We start from the raw sequence: 26,661 nt of genomic DNA on the forward strand, positions 1-26,661 counted from the left end.
TGGGAAGAGCAAAGTAATAATGTACAAAGAGCCGAAAGAGTAACAAGTGTTAAAAGCAATGAAAAGTGTCCATTGCAGACCAGTACAGCATCCACACTGATGCTAATGATGCACCAGACAACAGCAAGACCATAAGGTATTTGAACTCCAGTTGAACAGCAGCAACTAATTCCCAACCTAGAGTTCACCATTTTATAAGTGAGCCATGGCCTCTAACTTGGAGGTGCTAATCCCCCACGAAGGTCCTGATCTCTTCAATAAATAAAGAATAACTATACTTTTTAAATTATATTTTTATAGTAAACAAACCCTAGATGCCAATAGAAGTGCTTTCAATGCCCACCAGGGGGCTGCAGCTCACACTTTGGGAATCACTGCAACAGGGGGTTGAGAGAACTCAGGGGGTTGCTACGCCCCTGAAATCAGACTTTATGCTGGTGTCAGGGGGACGAAATTTAAAGTTTAAATTGGTGCAATGATTAGTTGAACGTGTGCTGTAAAATAATTAAAGAAAAACTTGTTTTGCCTCTGGGATATCTGTAAATAGTTTGCATTGCTGCGGCAGCAGCCACGGGGCGGGATAAAACTTCAGCAGAGTGCGCGAGAAGAAAAAAAAGCTCCTTTGACGTCAGCAACGGTAGGTTTCAGTAGTCCAAGATGGCGGCGGAGAGCGGGTTGGAGAAGAGAACTCACTTAGAGAACAACTATAACCACACACTCGATGGCAAAGGTAAAGTATTTTTATTTGTGCGAAAAGACGTGTGACAGCGAGCTGATGAGGAGAGTGAAGCCGGGACCGCGTTTACGAGTTAAAGTGTTTATGTTTCGGTGGTCTTTGTCCCAGTCAGGGGGCTTTACCGTTAGCCAGACGTTTCTGTTTTCAGTTGGAGAGACCCGTGGTGTCCTGCCAAATGCGGTACCCTGGCCAGAATGTGTCTGGTGTAGCTCGCAAACACAGAGGCAACTTGGTTTAAAGTCTGCGAATTTTACTTGAGTTGAAATGAGTCTTATCGGGTTTTGAGTCCTTTCTGTTAAAGTGTGGGTTTTTTCTTAAGTAACTTGGGGAGAAAAAGCAGCTGTAGAAAAGTGGTGCAACCCGGATACAAAATTCAAACGCGACACCTGTTTGCTCGTTTGTCCGGGCCGTCACTTTCACCTGGTTTCAGGAAGAATCCACGGCTTGTCCGCGCTTTTTTTTTTTTTTTTTTTTTTAACTTTCCACATCCTGCATGCTCACTTTGAGCTGCCTTAAAGTGCTTTCATTCTTAGGTTTGAAACCAATGTCCTTTAACCGGATTGTAGGCTATACAAATCGAGTAACGTCGCGCTAATCTCATCCCACTAATGACTGGGATATTTTTACATACCCTATAAGTAGTCTGCTCACTTTGTTAGCAGACCTAAACAAGGTAATTGCCAATCAGATCTGCATTTGCTTATGTTTTTTCGCAGAAAATAAAAAATAAGTAAATCATAGCCATGAATCTATGAAGATAATGTAGATCGTATGTCTCTTTTTTCATTTAGTTTTTTTTTGTATTGAATTTTATGTATTTTGCATATTCATTGGCAGAGTTATCAGCCCATTGCCATTGAGTGTAGTTCTGATGTTAATAAGTCAGAGCTTTGTATTACAATTTTAACACACACGCGAGAATTTAACGTTTTCCAGATGATAATGTCTTTGTGATAAGCCTTCTTTTCATCCCAGTGGGCAACTTTTATTCAGTGCTGAGGAAAGTGGTTTTGCCATTTGTTTTTATTTTCCCTCCCCACACATTTGTCACACAGATAACCTGAGTAAATACAATATTTAGTTTTTAAATGAGGATGTAATTTATTAATGGAAAAAAGGTTACCTACCTGGCCCTGTGTGGAAAAAGTAAGTAGCCTCCCTTATAAAATATGACTAAACACATTTGTTGTAACCTTTTACTAGTCACACCCAGCCCTGATTACTGCCAGACCTGTTGAATAAATAAATTATGCAAACTGAACCTGTCTGACAAAGTGAAGTAGGCTAAAATGTCTTAAAAAGTAACACATCAAGGCACACTCTACTGAAACTCAACAAATGAGAAACAAAATCATTGACATCTATCAGTCTGGAAAGGATTACAAGGCTTTGAAACTCCAGCAAAGAGCCATTATCAACAAATGGAGTAAACTTGGAGCAGTGGTGAACTTTCCCAGGAGTGGCCTTTGGGAAAGTATTCTGTGTTTTGATGAGACAAAAATTTAAACTTTTTGGAAGTCAGGATCTGGCCGACTTGCTCTAATTGATGGAACCATAAATTCTGCTCTCTACCACGAAATCCTGAAGGAGACTATGTGACTAGCAAGTTCAACTGCACTCACATTATACAGCAGTACAATGATCTGAAACACACCAGAATAGTCCAATTCTGAATAGTTTAAAAATAATTGTTTTGGAGTGACCTAGTCAAGTCCAGACTTAAATCCAATTGAAAGGCTTTGGCATGACCTTAAACAGGTTGTTCAATCTCAAACCCTCCTGTGTGGCGGAATTAAAGCACTTGCGAAAAAAGAGTGGGCAAAAATTCCTCCACAGTAAAGTAAGACTCATTGTTATCGCAAGCCCTGTGTGTGGCACAACCAGGTATTAGGTTAGGGACCAATTACTTTTTCACACAGGGCCAGGTGTTTTGGGGTAATTTTCCATTAATAAATGAAATCATTTAAAAATAAATGTTTTTATGTACTTTGATTATCTTTGTCTAATATTACAATTAGTTTGTTTTTAATTATAAATCAGAAAGGGCCAAATACTTTTTCACAGTAGAGCAGGGCGATATGACCAAAAATATTTATCACGATATACATTTGAAAATTTGCGATATAACTGACGATATAATTGACACTAGACAAAATACTTTACAACTCCACAACTTTATTAGTGCAAAAAAAAAGTCAATGTATTTTCACTTAAACAAGCAGCTGTTTTTTATGTGCATTAAAGTTGTATACAAATTTTACAGTGCAAATGCAAATTTCTTGCTGACAGTTTAACCAAAAGGCATTTCCAGTGGAAATTGGGCGACATATCCACAGAACTTAAAAAGAGGTTATACACACACAATACGGTAATATTATGTTGAAGCACAGTACGTATCACTCCACGAGGCTCCTGCCTACGATAGCCATAATGCTCCGACAATCCATCAAGCGGTGCGGCTTCGTAGCTTAGCAAAGTCGTACTAAAACATTTGACAGATGTGTACCACATAAAATCGTTTCGACGTCAGTAAACACAACCAGAATTCATAGATAAGGCACACAGGATTATAAGGGGCACTGTCGATTTTCAGAAAAATCAAAGGATTGATTTTAAGTGTGCCGTATATTCCAAAAAACACGGTAATAACGACGGCTTGCTAGCATGCTCTACCAAAAATAGTGCTTTGTTGTGTATCTGACGGACGAAAGCTAAACTGAAGTTGCAGCATTTTTACAAACCAATTCTGGTTCATCTGTTTCATTCAACGATCCGCTTTCGCCCTTCTCATTCTCCGTCGCCGCCATGCTTTTTCCGCCATGTGGGTATGAAAACAAAGGCACTGCGCATGCACGTTTTACCCATATTCTATCGCGATAATTCATTTTCTTATCGTTGCCCAACATTATACTGGTATTACCGTGAACGGTATGATATGGCTCAGCCCTATTTCACAGTACAGTATATTTCATTGTCTGCTAAAACTACATAGCCTATTACCTCAATCTGTTATAGCATAACTTTTTAGATTTCATTTTAGGGTATAAAAGCTTTTGACACCCAGGAAAGGGATTGTGACCTTCCCCCAAAAGGAAAAATCAACAGTATAAAAATACTTTTAATCAGTTTAAAAGTTGGGCTTTGTTTACTTAACCTTAAAATATATGTTTGGTTATCAAATAACCATAAATAACACGAAAAAACATTTTGTCAAGTAAGGTCACTATTTACATCCTGTTTACATCAATAGATAACCCCCGAGAAAGTGATTTAGATTTCATATAAATAGTCTAAACCTGCAAAAATAAATAAGGCAACTAAAGTTATATTCCTTTACAGATAGAAAGAGAGGTATGGAATGATTGATTTCACCCTGCAGCAAATTTTACAGGAAATCTGCCATTATTTAAAGGTCATGCCAGGCTAAACCAGCAGTTTGCATAAAGGCAATTTTCATTTTACCTCATTAGGACTGTGGTCAGGCAACAAGATATTCTTTTCATGTTCAACCCTGTTAAACAGACGGTTTGATAAAAGATTGTATTGGCTTTTACCTGCAACAGTTGTTTCAGTAATACAGTGAACAGAAGTGGTGTGCTATATCTTTGCTACCAGTTGTGTGTAACAGAAAGGAGAGGCTGCAGCTTCACCATAAACCATCATATAATAGCTATTGGTCTAAATTGGACTGTTAATTTGCCCATGATACTTTTCACTGCTTTACTGAGCTGTGGTCATAATGGTTATGTTGAAACCTACAGTTAATGTTAAATATTTTTAAAAGCCTGTCACATCTTTCCCGTCTATTTTGCGATAACTTCAACTTGTTTTACAAATGTAGAAAATAGTCCTGTTGCCAGCAGTTTAATGCAGCGTACATTGGTTAAACCAAGCCAAAATATTTGACTGAATACTAAAGAGTTGCTGCTGTGACAGTCAGGAATCCTTATCGTGATAACCCTTATGTCTAGTTTGGAACACACCAGCTGACTGTGTGGCAACAACAGCATTCACTCTGGCTGCTCTTAATCTGCACTTTGTCCTCGCAGACTCCACATTGGTCTGCTTGCTGCAACTCAACATTTCCCCTTGTTGACTCGTGTCCAGAGAGGCCAAGTCAGGTTGTCTTTTAGTGTTGGAGTGCAGGGAATTTAGCATGGCTGCATCTTAATAGCCTACAGTGAACTCTTCCTTCTTTATGTATTGAATAAAATAGTATCACCTAGTAATTAACATGTATATTCTGGATGTGCTACGGCTGGAAGGAGGAGTTTTAACCGGGCTTGTGTCTAGCTGGTGTTACTAATCTGTGGTTGCAACAGATTTTTGCTTGAAATTTTCTCCCCCCCCCCAACACTTAAAATGCCAGTTTTCTCTCTTGTGACTCAACTAGAAATCTTATTTGTTAATTGTTTAATCATGCTTGACTAACTGGATATGATGTTTTCTTTTTATAATACAGTTTTACTCCCAAAGGCCATTTTCTTTGTAATTTTTGCGCTCCTACACAGACATTGCCTGTTTAAAGTAGGAAACATTCCCTATTTAGACAGCTGCTTTAGTTACTGGACTGTAGCTTTATCAAAGTCTGCTTCAGATGTAGTGCAGGAGTTGAGGGGAGGGGGTGAGGGCAGGGAAGCTCATTTGGGATATGCTGCTGAGATGTAGGCTACCTTGCATACTAGTGCTGGGCGATATGGAAAAAATGTTTATCACGATATGAATTATTTTATATCACGATAACGATATATATCACGATATACCACCTGACCTGTGGTCATCTGGAAAGTATGCAGTCTTTAAACAGCGAGTGGAGAGGGTGCAGTCTTTGTTTTGAGTTACTGTAAAGCATGTCGCAAATCCGGTGCACGTAAAAGCAGCACCATTTTATGAAACCACAAGACAGAGTTTCTTTGCGAAAAATATCATTTTTTATACTTTATTTTCTCTTGCATAAAGTTAAGAGTATGTATAGTGAGAAGACAACACTAATATATTTGCACAGGCTATTTAACCCTTTAAGACCTACCATAGAACCAAGTCCGCCAGAGCTTATCTTTACATTTATTTATTTTGAGTGTCTTCATAGTTTTATTTTTGAGATGCACAAATTTTTATATACTACAGGAAAAATGAAAATAAATAAATGCAAATTTGCAAAAACACAGCATGTGCATCAAAATAAACTATTTACAACAGTGCAATTTGACTTCTAAGCATCCCAGAAACGATATACAGAAGAGCATAAAGTCAAAGATGACTTTTAAAAATACCAACATAGACTTTGAAGCTTAAAAAACTACATTTTCCGCGAAAATGACGTCACTTCCGGTTTCGGACAGGTAATGGCGGACATAAGATAGTTCGCGCTGACTTGAACAGCTGATCGGATCGGCAAAGCCTGTTTCTGGAATATTGTGTTTTTGTTGCTGCAAGTCTGGAATATTATGTTTTTGTTGCTGGAAGTGTTTTTATGCAATTTTTGCAAAGCTATATGTGGAAGAAAACCGTGACCTAGGGCAAGCTAATGGAATAAGATGTAAGTACAACTCCTACGGTGTCATATGCAAAAAAAACATTATTGCGCTACCTTACGTGGTTACAGTTCTACAGGGATTTAAAAATAGTTAGGGAAAATGGAGTTGTAAAGGGTTAATGATATATTTTATGTAATAATTTGTAAAATTCGGGTTAGAAACGATATAAACGATAGAAGACAAATGGCACGATAGAAACTTTTCTATCGTCCACACGATATATATTGTCATATCGCCCAGCACTATTGCATACTATTCTTGCACTTGATAGTTAAAGATAACTGTGTAATGCTTCGGAAACCTTACTGCAGTAACCTGATGTTCACCTCTACAAATGACAACATCTTGTACTATACTATTGTTTCCTCCTTTACATTTCTTGTTAATCCTACAGCCATTATTCAGATTTCGACGGCATAACTACAGATCACTGCAGGCACACAATGCACAAGTATTAGTTCTAGCAGCAGTATTGGTCAGTTGCAGACTTGCATACTGTACAAAAATTGAGCACAGAGGAATAAATTTCCCTTTAGCGTCCAGATTGTGTTTACATATCGCTACAGTGCTGATTAGAGCTGACTACACCACAAGCAGCGCTGGTTTGCATGGTTGTCTTACACTTTGCTTGTTTACATCTTTCTGTCACAGAAATCGAGACGTTTCAATCCATCCCGAGTAGCATTGGAGCATCTCAAACAATAGATAACTGATGTGGATTGTTTCACATTAACACTTACACTTATTAAAAAAATAAGAAGAATTTGTTTTCTAATGTCATCTAACGAGGGATCTAGTGTTTAAAATGGCTTGTCAACTAGTCATGCATATCTCTAGGATTTGTGTGCTGCTTTATGCTTGTGTGATGCAAATTCCTCATCATTCTAGCATTGTGTGTCAGGGAATCATGTAGGCCAGTTAACATCTGCTCTGTGCCACCATAAGATAACAAGTTAAGGAGGCTAATTTTAGGCCTGTCCTCATTTTTTGGAAGCTGAGGAGCAGGGCAGTGCATTTGCTAATATATCATGAAGTGTTAGTGTTGTAGTGAGTGCACATATCAGCAGAGCTAGTGGGGTTTTACTGTCTGTTATGCTTTCTTGCATACTCGGCCTATATTGTTTTTGTTTTGCAACATAGGCCCCTCACAGTCTTTGTTGTAGTCTGTGCCACTTCATTCTGCTAAGTGTTGCTTTGGTCTTGATGGAAACCTGCAGTGCCAAGGACTAAGGAAATGCTCAGGGCTAATTTGTGTGCAGAGGAGATTACTGTAACTGCCCTGTGCTTACAACACCGCTGTGGCCCGTTTGCAGCTCCAAGAGGGTCTTTGGGTGTCCTATTTACAGTTGTTCTCTTAAGAAATATCACCTGATGTTCTCAAAAGCTTAAACTGTTAAACAGCTGTAATTAATCTTCAGGTTATTTAAAAAAAATATTGATTGTTGGCTTCTCCTTTGTGAGAAAACATAAAAAAAAAATTGTTGTTGAACCCTGAAAACCTAGCGTGAGGTTTCAAAATATTAGACTAATGGTAAAGTCCAAAGATCCACATTATTAGTAGAAGTAAAATATTACAGAAAGAAAAGAAGCAAGACATCATAGATGAGGAGCTTAGAAGTCCAAGTATCACACCATTAGAAAAGTTTGACCCATTACCACTAGAGCTGGGCGATATAAGATTTTTTCATATCACGATATGTTTTTTTCATTTCAGGCGATAACGATATATATCACGATATAAGCCAAATAACTATATTTGAAATAATCAGCAGCTTGTTTTGATTTAAATATTTATTTCCCATAATAAGTTCAACAGGGTAGATTTGCAAATATTGCAAACTACACAAAGGGCAGCCGCTAAAGCGTTTAAGTTTCAAAATAGAACAAACAAAACAGACTACTAAATTGTCAATTCCACTTAGAAACAAAATATTAATTCTAAAAATAAATCTTAGTTTGTTTTACAGGAGATCAGACAAAATTGACTAACTTGTCAATATCAAATAAACTGAGAACTAAAAGGAAATTCTCAATCTCTCCTTGTTGTATAGCTTAGCTTTTCAAACAGTTTTAACAGTTACTTTAGTCTTACAAAAGCCGAATGACGAATTAGCGCTTTCAGTCAGAGATTGAGCATGCACCGGTTTATTGTATTTCCAGACTTGCTTTCGGCACAATTTACAATGCGCGCTACTCTGTTTTTTGTCAGACTTGAAATATCCGAAATACCTTCACACTACGGAACTTCTATGGCCTTTCCGTTCGACAATCTCTCCAGCATTGGAACCATCGTCTGTTTTGTCTTCGATAACCTTCGGTCACGCTCTCGGTTGATTTTTCTCTAGCGGGCACACTCATTTCCTCCATTACCCAGGCGGCACGGCGGCTGGCTGCTTCCCAAACAAATACACACGTGCGGCTTGGCACTTGTGCTGTATGTAACAAGTCACGTGACGTGATGCTGCGGCTGTGATTGGTTCAGCTCTGCACTACTTAATTTGGATTGGCTGTTCTTTTTTTTTTTTTTTTTTTTTTTTTTTTTTAGCGCAAGAGAGATGAGGCCTATCGCAATAGTTTAATTTTTCTATCAAGAAAAAGTTATTTCGCAATACATATGTTATCGTTCTATCGCCCAGCTCTAATTACCACAGAACTTACTACAACCTTATATATTTCAGAAATGGAATTATAAATATATTATATTTACTTCTAATTTATTATAGAAGTAAAGAATTAGGTAGACAAATATAACAGGAAAAAGGTTCAGTTAAGTAAGGCAGGACACATTCTTTGCTTCAACGATATTTGGTCAATCACGCTTGCATGCAAAGCCACTCCCAAATCCAATTTTGAGCTAGGAGAAACTTGGTTATAAAACTTATTTTGAACATTTAAAATGTATACGAAGTTGAGCTTAAACCCTAAGTCCACACTTAATGGGTGTCTCTCACAGGAAATACTGGTCCTTAGTTGCTTTAAAAGTTCTGCAAGAAGTTGAGGCGTTATTTCTATTATTTGTGTATTTCACAATCTAACATAACTGCCCAAATGGCTGCCGATCTCAGCTAGTTTTTAGTACGCTCTTAAACAAAGAATAATCACCTTTGTTGCTTTCCACCATTGCTTTCCTTGCTGCAGCTGCTTATATTCTCTAAAGCACGCCAACTGTTCTGTGCTGGCTGTGTTCACTGCTGGCAACACAGCAGTGAACACAAGTGTCACAACTGAAGCCCTCTGTTAGCTGATGTTCTGGTCATATGTGCTCTGAATATTTCCTGATTGGCTTTGTTTCCCTGAGAAAAGATCTGTTACCAAAGTCATTTTCAAAAACATTTATTTCCTTTTTTTTTTTTTTTTAATATTTTTTAAAAATCTGCATATTCTCACATTTGAAGAACAGCAAATAATTCAATTTTGGCATTTTTCTTGATTTAAAAAAATAAATAAAAATCTTTTATGTACATGCTCTACCGGTACTAGCAGAACTTTTTTTTTTCGTTAGGATTTCCACTTTATCTAAAAACATGCTCAGTTTCCGTAAGAGGCCACGGACTCACAAAACAGACTATTAATTTCAAGACTTGACTTTCTTGTTTAGTGAAAATGTTCGACTGAAATTCATGTTATACATAAGTGATAGCGCTTCTTTTTAAAATAACTTTCTTGTAAAATGACTAATGGCACAGCTTGTGGTCATGAATAGAAGAAGTTGTGTATAATTCCTCCATTTGTTTTTCAGTTAAACACACTAGTAATGCATAACCTTCCACTTTCATAATTGTGATGTCTTATCTTGTATTGTCAGTTTTGTTACTCCTGATAAATGCTGTGTATCTTGATGGTGTCTATGAAGCAGGAGCTCATAGTTATACCTTTTTCTTTTTTTTTTCTTTTTTTTGGGGGGTAAATATCAGGACTTCGATGGAGGTCATGTACTTATCAAGAATGCCAAGCAAATTAGAAGAGACTGGTCACGTTGCTTTCCTGAAAGCTCATTTGAATCTTGTGACAGACGTGACTGAGACAACTTGGTATGAATGGCTAATCGCGTAAATATTTGAATGAGCAAGGTTAATACTTGTAACCCAACCTGTTTCATAGGCTGTCAGTAATTTATATTTAAGTACACGGTGAAGTGTGTACTTAAATAGAGTGTCATTTTAGCCTTTACCTGTGAATATTCTGAATCTTTAAAAGAAAAAATGATAATATGTTTTTGTTTTAAAAGATGATTTTGTATGTCATTCAAAGATGCAAGAAGCCATTCATCTATAAATAATAGATTTTGGAGTTCATCAAACTCATGTTTACTGCCTTTATGCCAATGATACGGGAAGAAATCAGTTTTTAAGGAAAGGGGTTTAAGAGTTAGCAGTAAATATTTACAGAAATTGGGGGGGAAAAGGCTGAGAAGAACACTAAAAGCGCTGTCCTGCTGACTTACTTGTCCTTTTTTTCCTGGCCCTGTGTGATTTTCAGCACAAAGCTATTTTAGAGCTTGACCTAGATGAAGGGAACCAGAGTGGCTAGCAGCATTTAGCCCAATACACAAAGCTGGAAAGAGTCCCGTCTTTAGTTTGATCCATGTGGCATTTCTTTTTTTTTTTTCTCTCCAGCTTTACAGAACAGTAGTCTAAAGGAAGTTATTATGTTAAAACTTCCTTAGAAATAAGGAAGTAAGCTTTTCCTTAGAAATTGAGCTGGCCTCAACATTCCCGTTTCTCACTTTATCTTTTATCATCTAGCATGGTGTTATGTAACCGCTTTCATTTTAGCTTTTTATCTCCACTTGGTCTTAGGCTCTAAAGGTGTCAATGGATTCAAAGATTGCACCATTTCCCAACGCAAGGCTCCAAAACCTGAAGCGAAATCTGCAGATGACAATGATTTGTTTCCCAGAACCATGGATTTGGGCAAAAATATCAGTCCCACCCCCCAACCAAAGGAAGGGAGTCAAGAAAAAGACGTGAAGGTTTGATGTGTTTTCTATCATATTAGTCTATTCATGAGATTTGGGATATGTAAATATAACAATACTTTTATAAATGTTTGACGTAAGCAACACGTAGGAGAATAATGTGACCAACTGAGTTCTTTGAGGGTCACTACAAACATCACCTGAACCTCCCTGACAAACCTGACTGTTTGCAAACTTGTGTCTTCAGCCTGTGGAAGAGAAAGTGGCCAGACCCATCCAGATTGTCCAGGCAAATGAGCACAACTTTGAGCTGAACGCCACGGCACTGGAGGAAGTCCTACTGCAGAAACATGTGAAGGACCTTAACGTGGTTGTCGTGTCTGTGGCTGGAGCCTTTAGGAAGGGAAAGTCCTTCCTGCTGGATTTCATGCTGCGCTACATGCACAACCGGGTGAGACAACTGTTGTATTTACACTTTCTATAGTAGGGATTTAAAAAAAAAAAAAAAAGTTTTTAAAGGTACAAATTACATTACATTTTCCAAATATTTAAAGGAATATCGACCAACATGCATTTCGGCAAGAATTTTCTGAGCTGTCTCTTTCTGTCTGGGGTTTGCATCTTTTTCTCTCAGCCCGTGTGGCTGTTCTGGCTTCCTTCCACAGTCCATGACATGGAAGTAATTCTAAGCTGGCCATAGAGTATGAGAACATGAATGAATGTGTCTTTCTGTATTAGTCCTGGACATACACTGGAGACCTGTTCAGGCTGTACCCCACCCCTTTCCCTATAACTTCTGGGATAGGCTCATGAAAGTACGCTGTGTCAGACCTGTTGTAGTTGTTATTGTTGTTAAAGAATCATTCTTTAATCATACTGGTACAACCCGCAATATTAAAGATATTCTTTAGATATAAATAAAGACAGTCAAATTGATGTCTCCTCATATATAAAATTTACTACTTTCATTTGTACACAGTTTCCCTGAGCTGAGATATACATTAGTGCTAATTTTGAACCCAAGATGTGTTTACATGAGCTAAGTAAACATACGAGTTTATCCTTGCTCAGAGGGTGACTATTGAGTAACATTTTCAGTCAGTAGAGATTGTGAAATTGGGTAGAAATGAGCAAGGACAGCAGAGGACACTTCAACTAGTACTTGCATGCACAGGTGACGAGCAAAGACAAGTGCTTCCAGTTTTGATTTTGTACTGAGATACTTGCTGAACCAGGAGAGTAAGATTTGCAGTGAGGTCCACACGGTCCACGTGAGCACAATATCTTGTTCATTTCCTACACAAGTGTAAACGGTGAGTCTTTGAGCCCCTCTAACAGCAGTTGGACACACAGAAGCAGTCAGGATCACCTTACACTTATTTTCAAATAACACACACGTGACCACATACCAGGAAATACACAAGGGTGTTGTAAGTATGGTGTTTCTCAAAGTTGTTGGGCATGAACATGGGCATTCATGAAGTTAATGTTAATTAATTCAAGTTTATTCATGAGTTAATGTTACCACTAGACTTAATAAGTGTGCGCAGCTTTTTTTCCTTTTTATTACAGGGAGTATTGTCTGCAGGTATTTATTATCTGTCATCACATCATACTTGGACACAGAGCACAGATATGTACTAATGGGGAATCTGTACTCTGACCTTTAAATCACACATTTGCTTTGAACCTGCATTTCCTATTTGTGGTCAGTGGGATAAACATTCATTGTCACAAAGAGTTACCATTAATTGACGTTTGTGCTCACAATCCCAACAGTTGACAGGCAAAAATATATTATATTAATTATATTATATTATATTATATTATATTATATTATATTATATTATATTATATTATATTATATTATGTGAAATTCTACATTAAGAAATCATTTTTATTCATCTGTTTGTTCAGCTTGTGTTGATATCTCTTTTGCACAATGTTTAGTTCAAACGTGTTGCTGTAATCATCATAGATGCTATAAAACATGTTGATGGTGATTAACCTTTGGTTGCTTTTCCTTCGTTTAGCGTACTGCCTTAGTCTTACATGCACCATCCCAGAAACGTTGTGACACACTGCACTGACAAAAGACCTATTGGGCACCTGTGTAAATTTCACTTTTATCTTTTATCCTCTCCCAGTCTCATCTTGAGTCTTTCCTTTTCAGGATAAAGACTCATGGATAGGAGGTAATGATGAGCCCCTGACTGGGTTCACCTGGAGAGGAGGGTGTGAGAGGGAAACCACAGGAATTCAGGTCTGGAGTGAAGTGTTTGTGGTGGAGAAGCCTGATGGCAACAAGGTAGATGCACCCCACCACCACCACCACCACCCACACACCTCACCAGACATATTTATCATGAACAGTTATTTTAATCGTTTGTTAATGAATTTTCAAGCATTTCAACACAAACTTGTGCTGAATGTGTTTTGAACTCGTTTCATCTCATCCCGCCAGGTTGCTGTACTCCTTGTTGACACTCAAGGAGCATTTGACAGTCAGTCTACTATAAAAGACAGTGCTACAGTTTTTGCCCTCAGCACAATGACCAGCTCTGTTCAGGTGATACTCAAAGCATGTCTTTTCTTTGACCAAAATATCCTTGCATATTTATTTTAACATATTAAGACTTAAGTCTTGCATTACATTTAAGTTTTGTTTGTTTTTTTTGTTCTTTCAGGTGTACAATCTCTCTTCAAACATACAAGAGGATGACCTGCAGCACCTTCAGGTTTGTGTCATTTTGTTTCTTCTCCCACCAAAAAGTACCATCAAAATATTCAGTTCTTTCATCGTCATTTATTATTCCTTTCATATGAAGCTCTTCACAGAATATGGCCGTCTTGCAATGGAAGAGGTGTCCGAGAAACCTTTCCAGGTACTGGCTTTTTCTGTTCGCTGTGTGTTTGTTGCAATTCATGGTGTATGTGTGTTTGAGGTTTGAGTCAGCCCTTTTACTGAAAACAAATGTAGTGTGAACAAGTAAAAGTAAAAAAAAAAAAAAAAAAGAATAAAAATAGCCTAATTTATTTCAGTTACAATGTTGTTGTTTTGTTTCGTTTTTTCATAAAATCAAAGACATTCTCTGAGTATCTGTTCTGTTGGTTTTGTCTTTTAGTCTCTAATGTTCCTCATTCGGGATTGGTGTTTTCCTTATGAATACTGTTATGGAATGAAAGGAGGCAATGAATTTCTGGATAAAAGATTGCAGGTGAGAATTACATTTCAACGCAGATTCAGAAAGTAAAAGGGGGAAAAAGTGTCAGAGGATGCAGGCTTCTAGACAGAAGAAACCTACCCTACCATACCATACCCTGATGTTCACACATTGATTATTGCCTCCTGCAGCACAAATAATTTTAACAATGTTCCTGTTATGGATGGCGTATGTCTTCTTGAAAAACACAAAAAGTCAGTAACAAGCTCACATTTTCACCGTGTGTGTCGATGCAGGTTAAACATAATCAACATGAAGAGTTGCAGAATGTGAGAAACCACATCCAGCACTGTTTCTCCAACATCAACTGCTTCCTCCTGCCACATCCTGGCCTGAAGGTGGCTACTAACCCAAAATTTGACGGCAGGCTGAGAGGTGAGAACAAGGCAACAGTAGTAATGTAGACTAATGGCTAAAGACGTGGTAGGTGCTGGTTGTACAGAGCCTGCTCAAAACTTTGTAGATTGGCGCCTATATGTTGTAGCTGTGACCTCAGTCAGTGTCAAAACTGGTCTGTGGGTTAACTCTTGTTCTTACGGCTGTTTGCCCTTTAAGGTGCCCACAGAGAAGACCAAATTAAAAACATACAGGGAGATGAAGTGATACAAAGTTGTAAACACAATGAAAACTGTCCGCTGCAGCCATTTTTGAGCTTCTCATGCTTCTTTTTAACTTTGATGGGAGTTTTTTGTTTCCTCCCTTTCAAGATGAACACTGTTGTCACTCCCTTTCCTGTTCAGGCCAATTTTTCAACCAGTCACCATGGGATTTATGCATGGCATAGTCCCTGTCAGGCTTAAAACCAGAAACTTGAGAGAGAGGATTCTTTAAATGGCATTTCTAACTTCAAAGATGATAGCTGTCCTAACCCCTTAATATTGATAAAAAGAGAATTACAACATGTCTTCAGAGTGCCAAGTTTTACTTCTAGGATTATGTTGCCAAAGCACTTTGGACTGAAATTACACAACTTTCCATGTTTTAGACATCAATGAAGAGTTCAAAAAAGAGTTGGCCCAGCTCGTGCCTCTTCTTCTGGCACCAAGTCAGCTGGTAGAGAAAGAGATCGGAGGCAACAAGGTCACCTGCAAAGATCTTCTGGAGTACTTCAAGGTAGTGCATAATTTTAAATAAATACCAGTCTATGACCAAAATATGACCTATTGTTCTTAAAATAAAATTACATTTAAAAAAAGACAGAGGTCTCAGTGTATACAGGATTACAGCTGCTTGCACAAATGATTCCAGTGCTTTTCATACTGACCTCCTGCACTACAAATACAAAGCTTCAAATTGTACACCCTTCTGCCTTTTTTTGATAAATCACAAAAGCTTGAGAGTGAATAAACGACACACAGCTATCCAGAGCTTTTGGTAAACTGTGGTCTCACTGACAAACCTATTCAGTTCTTTGTCATCAGATTATGTTTCTCCAACTTTCTAAAACGGGTGTTCCAAGTCATACTTGCATTAAATTATATTTAGGGGTTTTTACTTTTTAAAGATCACATCAGCCTTTTACTTGGAGTACTTGTTAATTCACCTACCTGACAGTGTTAACTGTGCAACAAACACTTTTGTGATGCTGTGCCTTATTTTTCATTCCTACAGGCTTACATAAAGATCTACCAAGGAGAGGAGCTGCCTCACCCAAAGACCATGCTGCAGGTCAGTAATTGGGAATCTTTTAAGTCATCTTGTTTTGATTAGGGTTATGCTCAATCTTTTTGTCTTTTCATTTTTTTTGCTAGGCAACAGCAGAGGCCAACAACCTGACAGCTGTGGCAGGAGCCAAAGACCTGTACAGCAAGAAAATGGAGCAGGTAAGGACCGATTTATCCCTGACATTCATCGTGAATGTAGTCTAAAAGGTGCCCAGGTCCAGGGAGCAAATTGGAGAATATCACTGCCTGATTAATCAATCTGCGCTTCCTACCTGATAATCAAACATTTTGGGCAAAAAGTTTCAGGCTACATTTTCCAGCCTGACAGTAGTCCCTGAGACACTGCCAGTGCAGTAAAAGTGTACCTGGATAGGAAACCCCCCCCACAATGAATAATAAAGTGATCTTAAGTTCATTAGAATTGTACAAACTCTGCTTTTGCCTTATCAGTGCATTTCCATGTACGTTTGACCATGTTTCAGTAAATCACTGCAACCTCCTTCCTTTTTTTTTTTTCCTTTCTTTTTCACAGTGCTGTACTTTGAGTGCTGGTAGTTGTGATCGATCTAATTTTCATAGTATCGCAGTCAAGTATTTGCATGGATGCATTGAGTATATGAAAACTATCTTGCTGACTAATTTTACATGACTGACTCAGGAAAATACAGTAAATATTTTCCTGTGTAAATGCAATGCTAACGTAATAAGGTACCAACAAACCAACAGACTGACTTGGAATTTCATACTACTTAGGAATAAACATTTAGAAGGAAAGACTTTCTCCTGATCTCACATTTCCCCCTCCCTACAGGTCTGCGGTGGGGACAAGCCTTACGTTGCCCCAGGTGACCTGAAGCGCTGCCATGAGGAGATCCGCGATTACTCAGTGTCTTACTTCCGCTCTGTGAAGAAAATGGGGGGCAAGGAGTTTTGCCAGCGCTACCAGAATCAGCTGGAGTCAGAGCTGGAGGAAACCTACACCAACCTCTCCAAGCAGAACGATGGCAAAAACATCTTCTACGCAGCACGCACCCCTGCCACGCTTTTTGCTGTCATGTTCATCACCTATGTGGTGTCTGGAGTGACGGGTTTCATCGGCCTGAGCACCTTAGCTGCACTGGCTAACCTGGTCATGGGCGTGACGCTGCTGTCGCTCTGCGCCTGGGGTTACGTGAAGTACTCAGGAGAGTTTCGGGAGTTGGGAACGATTATAGATGAGGTGGCAGAAGCACTCTGGGTGCAGGTGGGTAGACAGTGTGAGAGGAGGGAGAAAAGTGTGTGTCTGTGTGTGTGTGCGCGTGCGTGCACAGACTTCAATAGACTGGCTTGGTTTTCATCTCCTAATTCTTTACTCAAAAGATAGACTGATTGACAACCATTTGATCTAATAAACTATATCTCTGTTCACTGCATCACACAGCAGCAGCAAAGCAAGAGTTACTAATGGGAGAAATAAGAAGGCACTAACACACTACACTTAAGCAGGGACACATATATATATTCTGCATCCATAAACTTCATCATCAGACTGTTAGCACGAGGGTCTGTGCTGACGTCTGCGTGCCTGCTGGTTTTTGTGACCATATGAAGCATGGACTCGTCCATGGAGAATTTACATAAGACCACATTACATTTACATTCTGTGAACCAGGAATGGCAACTATAATCTAGGCTTAACGGTGAGAAACTAGTGAAGGGAAATGACAGCAGCTTGCAGCCTAATCTGATGCTGAGATGAAGTGAGAGTAGTGTGAATAATTCAGGTGAATAATTGGTTATGTGGCCCATCTTGGGCCAGTTAATTATTATCCTTCTAATAATATCCACAAATTCTGATGTATTTGTTCTTACTGTTTTGTGTATTTAGTTTAAGTTGAAGGTTAATGTAAAAGTCATTAAGTTAACAGCTTATTTTTCTCCAGGTTCATTATATCTGTGCACATCTGGTTTATTTTCTTCCTTCCACGCTTTTCTTCCTCTTTGTCTACTAGCCTTTTTTTCTGTCCTCTTATCCTGTTACTCTTATATTCACTTCACCTTTCAGAGCTCCAGTGAAACCCAGCCAGCACATCCTTCATCCTCCTTTTGTTTGCCTCCCCTTGTTTTTGTTTTTTTGGTAATGTTTTTGATGTTCTATGACTCGTTAAACAACCTTCCTGTCTCTCTTTGTGCCTCTCCTGCTGTTTAGAGGATGGTAAGAAAGGTGAGAGATGTTGATTCCAGTTTTTGTCTGCCTACATCATTTCCTTTCTCCTCTGTTCTGATTTTATTTATCATTTTATTTATTTTTCCATCACTTCTTTCCCACCGCCTCCTCCAGTATCACTGCCTGATTCTCCTCTTGTTTAACACCCCTGTTCCTCCCTGCTGTCCTCTCAGGTCATTTCCAAACTTTTGGAGTCCGTCAGGAGCTGCCTGGCGTGGCCTATTTCTCTCCTCCCTTCCCTCCCATCAGGAGCAACACTGGAATTCAAAGCTCTGTCTCCTCTCAACGACAACTACAAGAAGACCAACTAACTGCTGGTCAGCTGGTGGATTTGCAGACTCGTAGACATGTATATCTTGTATCAAAACTTTCAGTTTGCTGGCCTCCTGATTTTTCATTTTCAGTCTGATGATGCTGGATTTTTGTACTGGGTGTGAGCACAGAGCACGTCTGGGACACGGAGCCTGCACAAACGGTTTATTTATTTATTTTTTCCTGTGTGGATAGAAACAGAGGTTTTCTTTTTCCTTGGCTTTGTTGTGAATCACGTGTCTTAAGAGTTTTCAGTTGTTTCCCTGGTCAGCACTTTGAAAACTACATCCTTTTTTTTGTCTTTGTTCCTTTTAAGTGCTTTTGTTCTCTAACCTGCTTTCTTTCAGTTTCTGTCTCCTTTATCGACTATTTGTAACTGATAATCAGTTTGATCGTCAGTTCATGCAGATCCTTTTTTTTTTTTTTTTTTTTTTCCTCCTGCAGGTTCTGAAGCCAGTTACTGAACAATACATGGGGGATAATATGAGACAGACAGTGATGAACTCTATTAGAGCCAGCTTGACAGAACAAGGCTCGCAGCAAACAAGGTTAAAGACTGATTGACGCTCTTCCTCCTCAACTCTACCTGTTATCTTCATCATCATCCTCCTCACTCACTCGGCGTGTTCAGTCCTAGAACTGTGAAACTAGTTCATCACCAAAGCTGACCCACTTTTTTTTGTTTTTCCTGCCAAATGTCCTTCATCACATAGCTGCCCCCCTCTTTTATTTGCCTGTCGAGGACTTGAGGCCCTCTGCCTGCTCTGCTCTTCATCGCCCCCCAGTGCCTCAGCTCAGATATTGCATGTTGACTGAGCAGAGTCCAGCCTCCTGCCAAAAACACCTGACAAATCTTCTCCAGTGTGCCATGTTGCATTGTGATGCATACTGAAGGCTGACACACACGTACACACAGATTGATGCTGGTAGTGAACTGCACTCGTATCATGATTAAGCTGTAATTCAGGGAAAACTGACATAGCTGTGGGCAGCTGTTATCAGCATTGGATGCAAACTGAATTCATTTCGTCTTACAGGCCAGCTCAATTTACTTCCTCTTCTGCCTGGTGATAGCTTGGCCTGCAAGAACAGACAACTAATCGACTCAAAAAGCTCATGAAGATGTGATGCTCAAGTTTCTCTTGATTCTACTGAAGTGAAAGTAAATTAAAATCTGAGTTGGTGGCAATTTAAAGATATTTATCTACCACTCTGAACTGAAAATGTGACTTCTGGACAAAAATCAAAGCTGTAATTCTTTTTTCTTTTCTCTCTCTTCTGTCTGCCTCCTTTTATTAGTTTTCTGCACTACATTTGGAAGACAAGTTGATCAGGTAACATTTGTATAATCCACATCTGGGCTCCCATCTTCGCGCTTGTTTCATATTCCATGATTATCTCGTGAGTCTCAATCCTCTTGTTCTTTACGCGTTATATCTGGACTTCTTGTAACAGACCTGACAGAATTTGGCCCACTGCATGCTGTTAAGAGCAGCCGTGTTGTATCATGAGGAGCTTTTAGAGTCCAGCTATAGTGAGGTAGTTCAGTTTAAAGCTCAATTTAAGTCACACTAGTGCTGATTGTTTGCAGTTTTAGGACCTACAGGCTGTAAGTTTGACTGTTGCTTTGGGAGCCCCAGCTCAGATGTTTTGTACATTATTTACGGTAAATTTGATGCTTTTGTTCTTTTGTTTTTGTTTTTTATAAACCTAATTAAAGGATTACGTTTGAGGAGCTATGTTTGTCGACTTTCTTGCTGAAAGTTGGATGAGAAGATGCGCATAAAGCACCACTCAGCTGCTGGTTAGTTTAGCACAAAGACATGATTCAGGTGAAACCAGTGCCGGTGAAGCTAAGCTGATCAGCTTTTACTTTAACTGACACACATGAGTGCTGTAGGTCTCGTCTTCTCAGCTCGCTCCCCAAACCCCTTACCTGACACTTTACCTGCCTTTTTGTCGAGGCAGCTGTCAGAGCTTCGATCTCCAGAATGAGATGAATAAAATGTGCTTGACTGTTAGACAGGGTAGATTTATTTAGATCATTTAAGTCGTTACACTAACAGCTGCATCACATCTGTCTCTTTCACATCGATTCCATCCACTGTTCACCTTAAGCACCAGACCCGTACTGTACAGTCTTTTTTGTTTTTTATGTGTTCATACTACAAATCGGGCATGTACGTTGGATTAAATATTTAAATAAACTTCGTGTACATTTTATAGCAAATCAGTTGAAAATGGTCATTTTTTGTTTTCCTCTCTTGTTGATCAACTTACCAGTCTGTGGTTTAAGAATAAGTCGCTGCTGTAGGTTTAGTTTCTCCTTGTGAAGATCGACGTTAGCGGAAACGCGTGAATAGATCTGACAGGAAAAGCTTTTGATTGTGATGAGTGGGCAGGAGAAGGTGTCTGTCTGTCTTTTAAAGATATCTCTGGTAATTTATTTTTGAATAAGATGTTTACCTTAAGAATAAATCATCAACACAACTCTTTCGGCTCCTTTCTTGTCTTTTATTCCTTGATGGAAGCATTTAAAGGATCAGTAAGCAACACCTGTATGTCGTGTATATGAAGCCTTGTCCTAACTGGGAAATGTGAAAATTTTCTGCAGACTAACCAAGCCTTTAATCCAAAATCTGATCATCACACAAGTGTAACAAAACAAAAAAACACACTTTTCTTTGCATTCATTTAATTTGTTTCAAACACAAATTAAATGAATGCAATATGTTTGGAGTCATTCATTCATTGAAGCCTTAGCTTCATTCTGTTGAATGAAACCAAAAGGATTAAAGATTCCACTGTTTATATATGTAAATATCTGTACATATATAAACATTACAGGGTTTAACATGTGTAAGACCACCTGTGAAAAAACATCATTTTTGGAATCTGTCAAAACCCTGTTTAACCTGAAATCATGTTTTTATATACTTGAGCTGGCACACTGGAAATCTGAGGTCAAATGAATAAGGTGAACAGTTCAACCACAAAACTTTTCTGTTGTGGAATAAAAGTAAACTAATTTGTCATCTTTTAAAAAAAATAAAATAAATTACTTTAGCCTTTTTGTGGATGCAAATTTGAATAATTATATTTTAGGGTTAAAAATATCATTTTGATGACAGAACTTGTGCATACTGGTGAATAAAACATTTTAGTAATTAATGCTGTTGATTTAGGGCAGCTGTGACATAAACCTGGTGGACTAATAAAGCACCATACACATGGTATACGTACTCTATACATGGTAATAGTTAATGTTTCTTTCCTGATTGATAATGTGGAAAATGTTTTATTTTTTAACACTGCTTTGGATTCTAGTGATTTAGAATTGTAAATCTCCAGAGTTTGAAAAGAATGTACATTTTCTCTCCTAAATAATACACTTAAAATAGTTTTTATCCTGTAGGATTATTGTATATTCTTATATATTTAAACATATTTAATGTTACAAAAATTAAGAATTTTGGTTAAGAGATACCAAGTACCAGTACCACCAAGGAGCTGTGGCTCACATTTAATGTTATTAACAGGTTTCATCTTGATGTGAAGCATGCGGTCTTCCTACATTTAGAGGAGTTGAAATCATAAAGATGGAATAAATGTTCACATTTTATGCCTTCCCACTGTAATCTGTAATGTAATGACTAAATTCAGTGAAGATGGAAAAAGATCTATTGAAGAAATGTATCTTTCCTGAAACATCTCATGTTATATATTGAACAGTGCCAAGAGAACCATTACTGACTCCTAATTTTAGGGTTTTAAAGCAAGTAACTGTTAACCTGAAAACATACTAGGAGCACATTTTACAGCAACATAGACCAAGAAATAGTTTACGTTATATTCTGGGTCTGTTTATGTTGAATTTACAGAAAGAAAAAAAAGAATCACTAACAGGACTGCAAAAGGATCTGTGACAGTGAACTGCTCATTAAATAAGATGGATCGCTTTAAAAGTTGCAAGGGTTCTGATGTCTCTTTTTTTAATTTAATTTTTTAAGGGTGAAAGGTTTCAGCCTGGTTTTGCTGGAGGTCTCTTCCAGTTAAAAGGAAGTTCTTCCTCCCCACCATCACCAAGTGCTTGCTCACTGAAGACCTTTCCGCTTTAATTTTGCAGGGTCCTTACCTTACAATATAAATCCTGTCTGTGAATCCCAGGAAGAAAAGCTAAAACTAATAGGGATCTGACTAAAGACTGAAGAATATAAATCACCCACGAGACAGCTGCTGGTGTGAACTGGCACTGCATGAATAAGGACTGAACTGAATGGGCTTGGCATTGCTTATATATGGAAAACAATTACACCACAGTCCCCAGGTTTGTTGTTTTTGTTTGTTTTTACATATAGTACTTTTATAGTAAGGATTTCTTTATTTTTTTTTTAGTTATACTAACAGTTTCTTCTGCTTCCGATGAGATGCGAAGTGCTGCATTTCCAAAACCGACCAACAAGAGGAGCCAAAGTCTTAAAAATACACAGAATGACTTTATAATGAAATACAACATTTTAATGGCCTGTGACAGACTCCTACCCAAATTCAAACAGACTATACAAACCCAGACCAGAGTGCTTATGAACAAGCAGGCTGTTAGTATTCATATGGATCCTGTGTACAATTAAAGCAGTCTTTTTAGAAAATAAAGCCCTACAGGGCCACCAAAATGCAACAAATATGACCATTTTTTTCTTCTGAGATATGAACAGCTCCCCAAAATAACCTAAAAACTACATTTGCTATAAAATTTACAGAACATTTAAAAGAGAAAATACGCCATTTTTAAAGACCCAATCTCGCTCACAATGCCATGTAATGTCACTGACAGCTGCATGTTTTGCATGTTCGTGATGCATTTATTCACAAAGTGTCATGTTTTATCAGGAAGACACAGCAACTTAAGAAAAAAACAAAACGTGTGACATCTGGATGAGTCAAACTGAAGCGAGAGCAACAATAATAATAAGAATAATAATAATCTGATACTACAAACAAAGAAGATTCAGCAGGAAAAAAAAAAAGTTATTTATAACCTCCGCTTTAGGATTCAGTCCATCTTTACATTCTTTGACTTTTGACATCTTTGTTGAGTAAAAAAAAATAGAGCAGAGAGGAGTGAAGCAGTTCGTTAGCCGTGTGATGGGTCAAGATTTCCCTTCAGAGTTCAAGATTTTCCCGTTTTGTCGTCATTTATTTGGCTTGAAAGACTGCAACGGTCTGGAGTGATGAGCCACAGAGCACCATCTAAAAACCTCATTAACGACAGATTTGTTCTTTAAAAATGATTCCTTTAAGTAACTTATTTTAAAACATTTTAATCCTGTTTTTTTTTTAAATAACAATTGATCAATGAGTCTGTGCTGCAAAGAATTTCTGCTCTTCTATAACAAGTACACTAAAACTAAAAGTTTTGGTTTTGATTTGCACTTAAACAATCGATCTAATCAGTGGTTACCAATTAGAAAATGTCCTCAAAAACAGGAGAAACAAAAGTTTGCACACTGTGCTTCTGGAAAAAAAAGCTCTCGATGACTGGATGAGTCTCAACTGTACACATGTCGAAAACTGAGGTCCTCTAGCCTGCTGTGCAGTCTCCTCTCTGTTACTGAAAGCTGCTCCCATACAGGATCATGACAGGGAAGGTGTTGGAAGAAAGGATGGTCCACCTAAATCTACTTGAGGTTCTACTGCAGGTTTTAGATCGCAGCCCGGAAACCAAAGGAGACAGCAGCTCCCAGTGCCAAGCCGAGGGACAAGAAGAAGGCCATGATGGCCCCCGCCGTCTCTGCCTCGTGCTGCGACACCTTCCTGTAAGGTGACAGAGGGATAAAATCAGTTAAGAATGAGTCGTTACAGAGCGTTACTCTTTCACCCAGTGGAGTGTCAGTTCTGCTTTGGTGCTTTTTGAGAAATGGTTCACAAGCTGGAAGTACCATCCTCATTCAGGTTTGACAGGGTTTCTAGTAGCTGATGGCTTGGGCATAACTTGAGGCTTGAATCGAGTAGCAACGTAGCTGGACTCTGAAGTCTTAACGGTGAGTTTATCTTGAAATAGAATATGGAGAGGGGATTGTCTGACTGCTTAGACTATCTTCATTGGTAAATGGACTGGTTCTTATATAGCGCTTTTCTACTCTCCTGGAGTACTCAAAGCGCTCTATACAACACGCCGCATTCACCCCATACACACTCATTCACACAAGCACTATTATCTATACGGTGAGTGCTTTCTAACTATCATTCATACGCATTCATACTCCGATGGATGCATCGGAGAGCAAGTCGGGGTTAGTATCAATGAAGGTAGCAGACTTGCTACTTTCGTTTCATAAAAAACGAAGGTACTGGTTGAATTTAGATGGCCTATTGGCAAACAGCTTATAGTGCATGGGCGTAATATATAGACAAGGAACAAGAAGAGGCATGTATGGAGGCGCGGTCCCACTCCTGAAATTCAGATTATTATCTCCACAAACACATTTGAGAACTGAAAGTTATGTAGTGTTGGAGGGAAACAATCCACAGAGGCCAAAGGTTGTTTGTTTTCCAGTCTATTCATATCCCAAATTAACATGCGAGTCTATGGGGATGGGTTAGGTTTAGGAAGCCGGCCTCAAATGGTCACCAGAGGAAATGCAGATTTGAAAACTTGTGCTCTGGCTTCATTTTCAGCCCTGCTCACAGCCGCTGATGTCTGCGGCTGCAGCAGTAGTGTGGTGCCAGCTTTGTTGCCACTTTAAGTAGAAACAAATACAGCCAGTTCTACGTTAGGCATCCATTTTTAATATTTTCTCTCTGCTATTACATTTTATGTTTGTTTTGGGGATATCATTACAGTAAAAGCATGCTGCAGTTACCTCAGTGTGGACACAGAGTTAAAACAACCAGCAGCTTTTAATTTAATTCATTTGATTTTTACATTTGATCAAATTTGTATGTGGTTCGCAGTTTTAACTGAAGTTACAAGTGGGAACTATTTAATGATTTATTCACTGACTTGGCTTCTGTAGCTCTCAAAAGCCAAGTCAGCAGATGTGTACGAATGAACACTTTTCATATTGTTTTGATTTAATTTAGCCTTTAGAGGTCCTGTTAGGAACAAGGTTTTAGGACAGGCAGGAAATATTCCCCCCCCGATGGGTTTGGGATTTGTAGGTGAGCAGTCCTTACTTGGGTCCAAAGCACATGCAGAGGCTGGCCAGGTATCCATTGGAAAAGGAGAACAAGATCATGAAGATGATGTACCAGGCATCGTGGCTGAACCACACGGTTTGGGAAATCACACGAGGCTGGACATTACAGAGCATGAAGAGGGGGATGAAGACGACCCGCAGGCCCACGAGGATTGGAAGCCAGATGCTGTCCTTGCCCGGCTGGAGAGAGAGAAACACACAGAGTATTGATTGTTTGTATTTCAAACAGATTACTATAGGTGCAAGAATGACAAGGAAAAAAAAAATCATCTTTTAGGTTACAAAACAAGATTTTATAAGATACAAGATAAAAACTTTAGTTGATTAAACACAGCCCATAACAAAACAACTTAAATATTGTAAAATAGCTCAAAAAATCATTTAAAATATGACAAAATGTCTCAATAACATGAAAAAAAATACACTGACCAGATAAAATAAAGTAACGTCCAGTTCAGGCTTCCTATCACAGCCCAAAGATTTTTCTTTTGAATGAATAATAATCCAAAATAAAATATGTGTTTATCATGTATTAACTCAATATATAGTAAAGCCCTTCAACAGAAGAGCATTTCCCCTAAAAGATTAAATATGTAATATGTTAAATATAGAAATCTTCTAGAGCAGTGGTTCTTAAACGTTTTTGTTATGAGCCCAAAAACACAGAATCAGCATTCTAGAGAAATTAGTGTGATTTTTTCTCCCTATGTCAGCGATATAAAATGAATATCATGTAACATCAATGTGCTCTCGATTTTTTTTGGCTTTTCAAAAGGCTCGAGCAGCATTAACTCAACAGGACAAACACAGATGTGGAATCACAAAGAGAGGAAAACCGTCGCCAGTCTTTCATCTGATGATTTAA

General features: G+C 38.4%; 2 protein-coding genes across 7 annotated transcripts in view; one reads left to right on the forward strand and one right to left on the reverse strand.

Annotated features, from left to right (window-relative positions):
* The first annotated feature begins 394 nt into the window (after nt 1–394).
* LOC116325788 (atlastin-2-like) lies at nt 395–21,090 on the forward strand. 3 transcript variants are annotated; one of them, XM_039621862.1, is made up of 15 exons: nt 395–730; nt 11,073–11,245; nt 11,439–11,642; nt 13,365–13,499; nt 13,656–13,760; nt 13,879–13,929; nt 14,020–14,076; nt 14,317–14,409; nt 14,652–14,790; nt 15,401–15,528; nt 16,027–16,083; nt 16,167–16,238; nt 16,891–17,322; nt 18,459–18,634; nt 19,042–19,169. In XM_039621862.1, the coding sequence occupies exons 1-14, from the start codon at nt 658–660 to the stop codon at nt 18,594–18,596; spliced, it is 1,857 nt and encodes a 618-aa protein (XP_039477796.1). In that variant the 5' UTR covers nt 395–657; the 3' UTR covers nt 18,597–18,634; nt 19,042–19,169. The 3 variants fall into 3 exon arrangements, with proteins under 3 accessions (XP_039477796.1, XP_031602661.1, XP_031602662.1); XM_031746801.2 differs by having other exon boundaries at nt 18,459–18,602; nt 19,042–19,142; XM_031746802.2 differs by lacking the exon at nt 18,459–18,634 and having other exon boundaries at nt 400–730; nt 19,042–21,090.
* Nucleotides 21,091–23,089: 1,999 nt separating this feature from the next.
* Nucleotides 23,090–26,661, reverse strand: part of LOC116325731 (equilibrative nucleoside transporter 1) — a 44,836-nt gene continuing 41,264 nt past the window's right edge. For all 4 annotated transcript variants that reach the window (XM_031746712.2, XM_031746711.2, XM_031746713.2 and 1 more), the window contains exons 12-13: nt 25,774–25,976; nt 23,090–24,411 (exon numbers count right to left, since the gene is read on the reverse strand). In XM_031746712.2, coding sequence (XP_031602572.1) covers nt 24,300–24,411; nt 25,774–25,976 — 315 coding nt within the window. In that variant the 3' untranslated portion in view covers nt 23,090–24,299. The remainder of the gene's footprint in view (nt 24,412–25,773; nt 25,977–26,661) is intronic.

Source organism: Oreochromis aureus, linkage group 13 (assembly GCF_013358895.1).
Source record: "Oreochromis aureus strain Israel breed Guangdong linkage group 13, ZZ_aureus, whole genome shotgun sequence".
Lineage (NCBI taxonomy): Eukaryota > Metazoa > Chordata > Actinopteri > Cichliformes > Cichlidae > Oreochromis > Oreochromis aureus.

Bases quoted from the DNA above. Each gene is read 5' to 3' on its own strand.
- LOC116325788 (XM_039621862.1), top strand. From the start codon at position 658: ATGGCGGCGGAGAGCGGGTTGGAGAAGAGAACTCACTTAGAGAACAAC. The intron at 731-11,072 runs GTAAAGTATTTT...ACTTGGTCTTAG, and splicing joins CCACACACTCGATGGCAAAG to GCTCTAAAGGTGTCAATGGA. The intron at 11,246-11,438 runs GTTTGATGTGTT...TTGTGTCTTCAG, and splicing joins GTCAAGAAAAAGACGTGAAG to CCTGTGGAAGAGAAAGTGGC.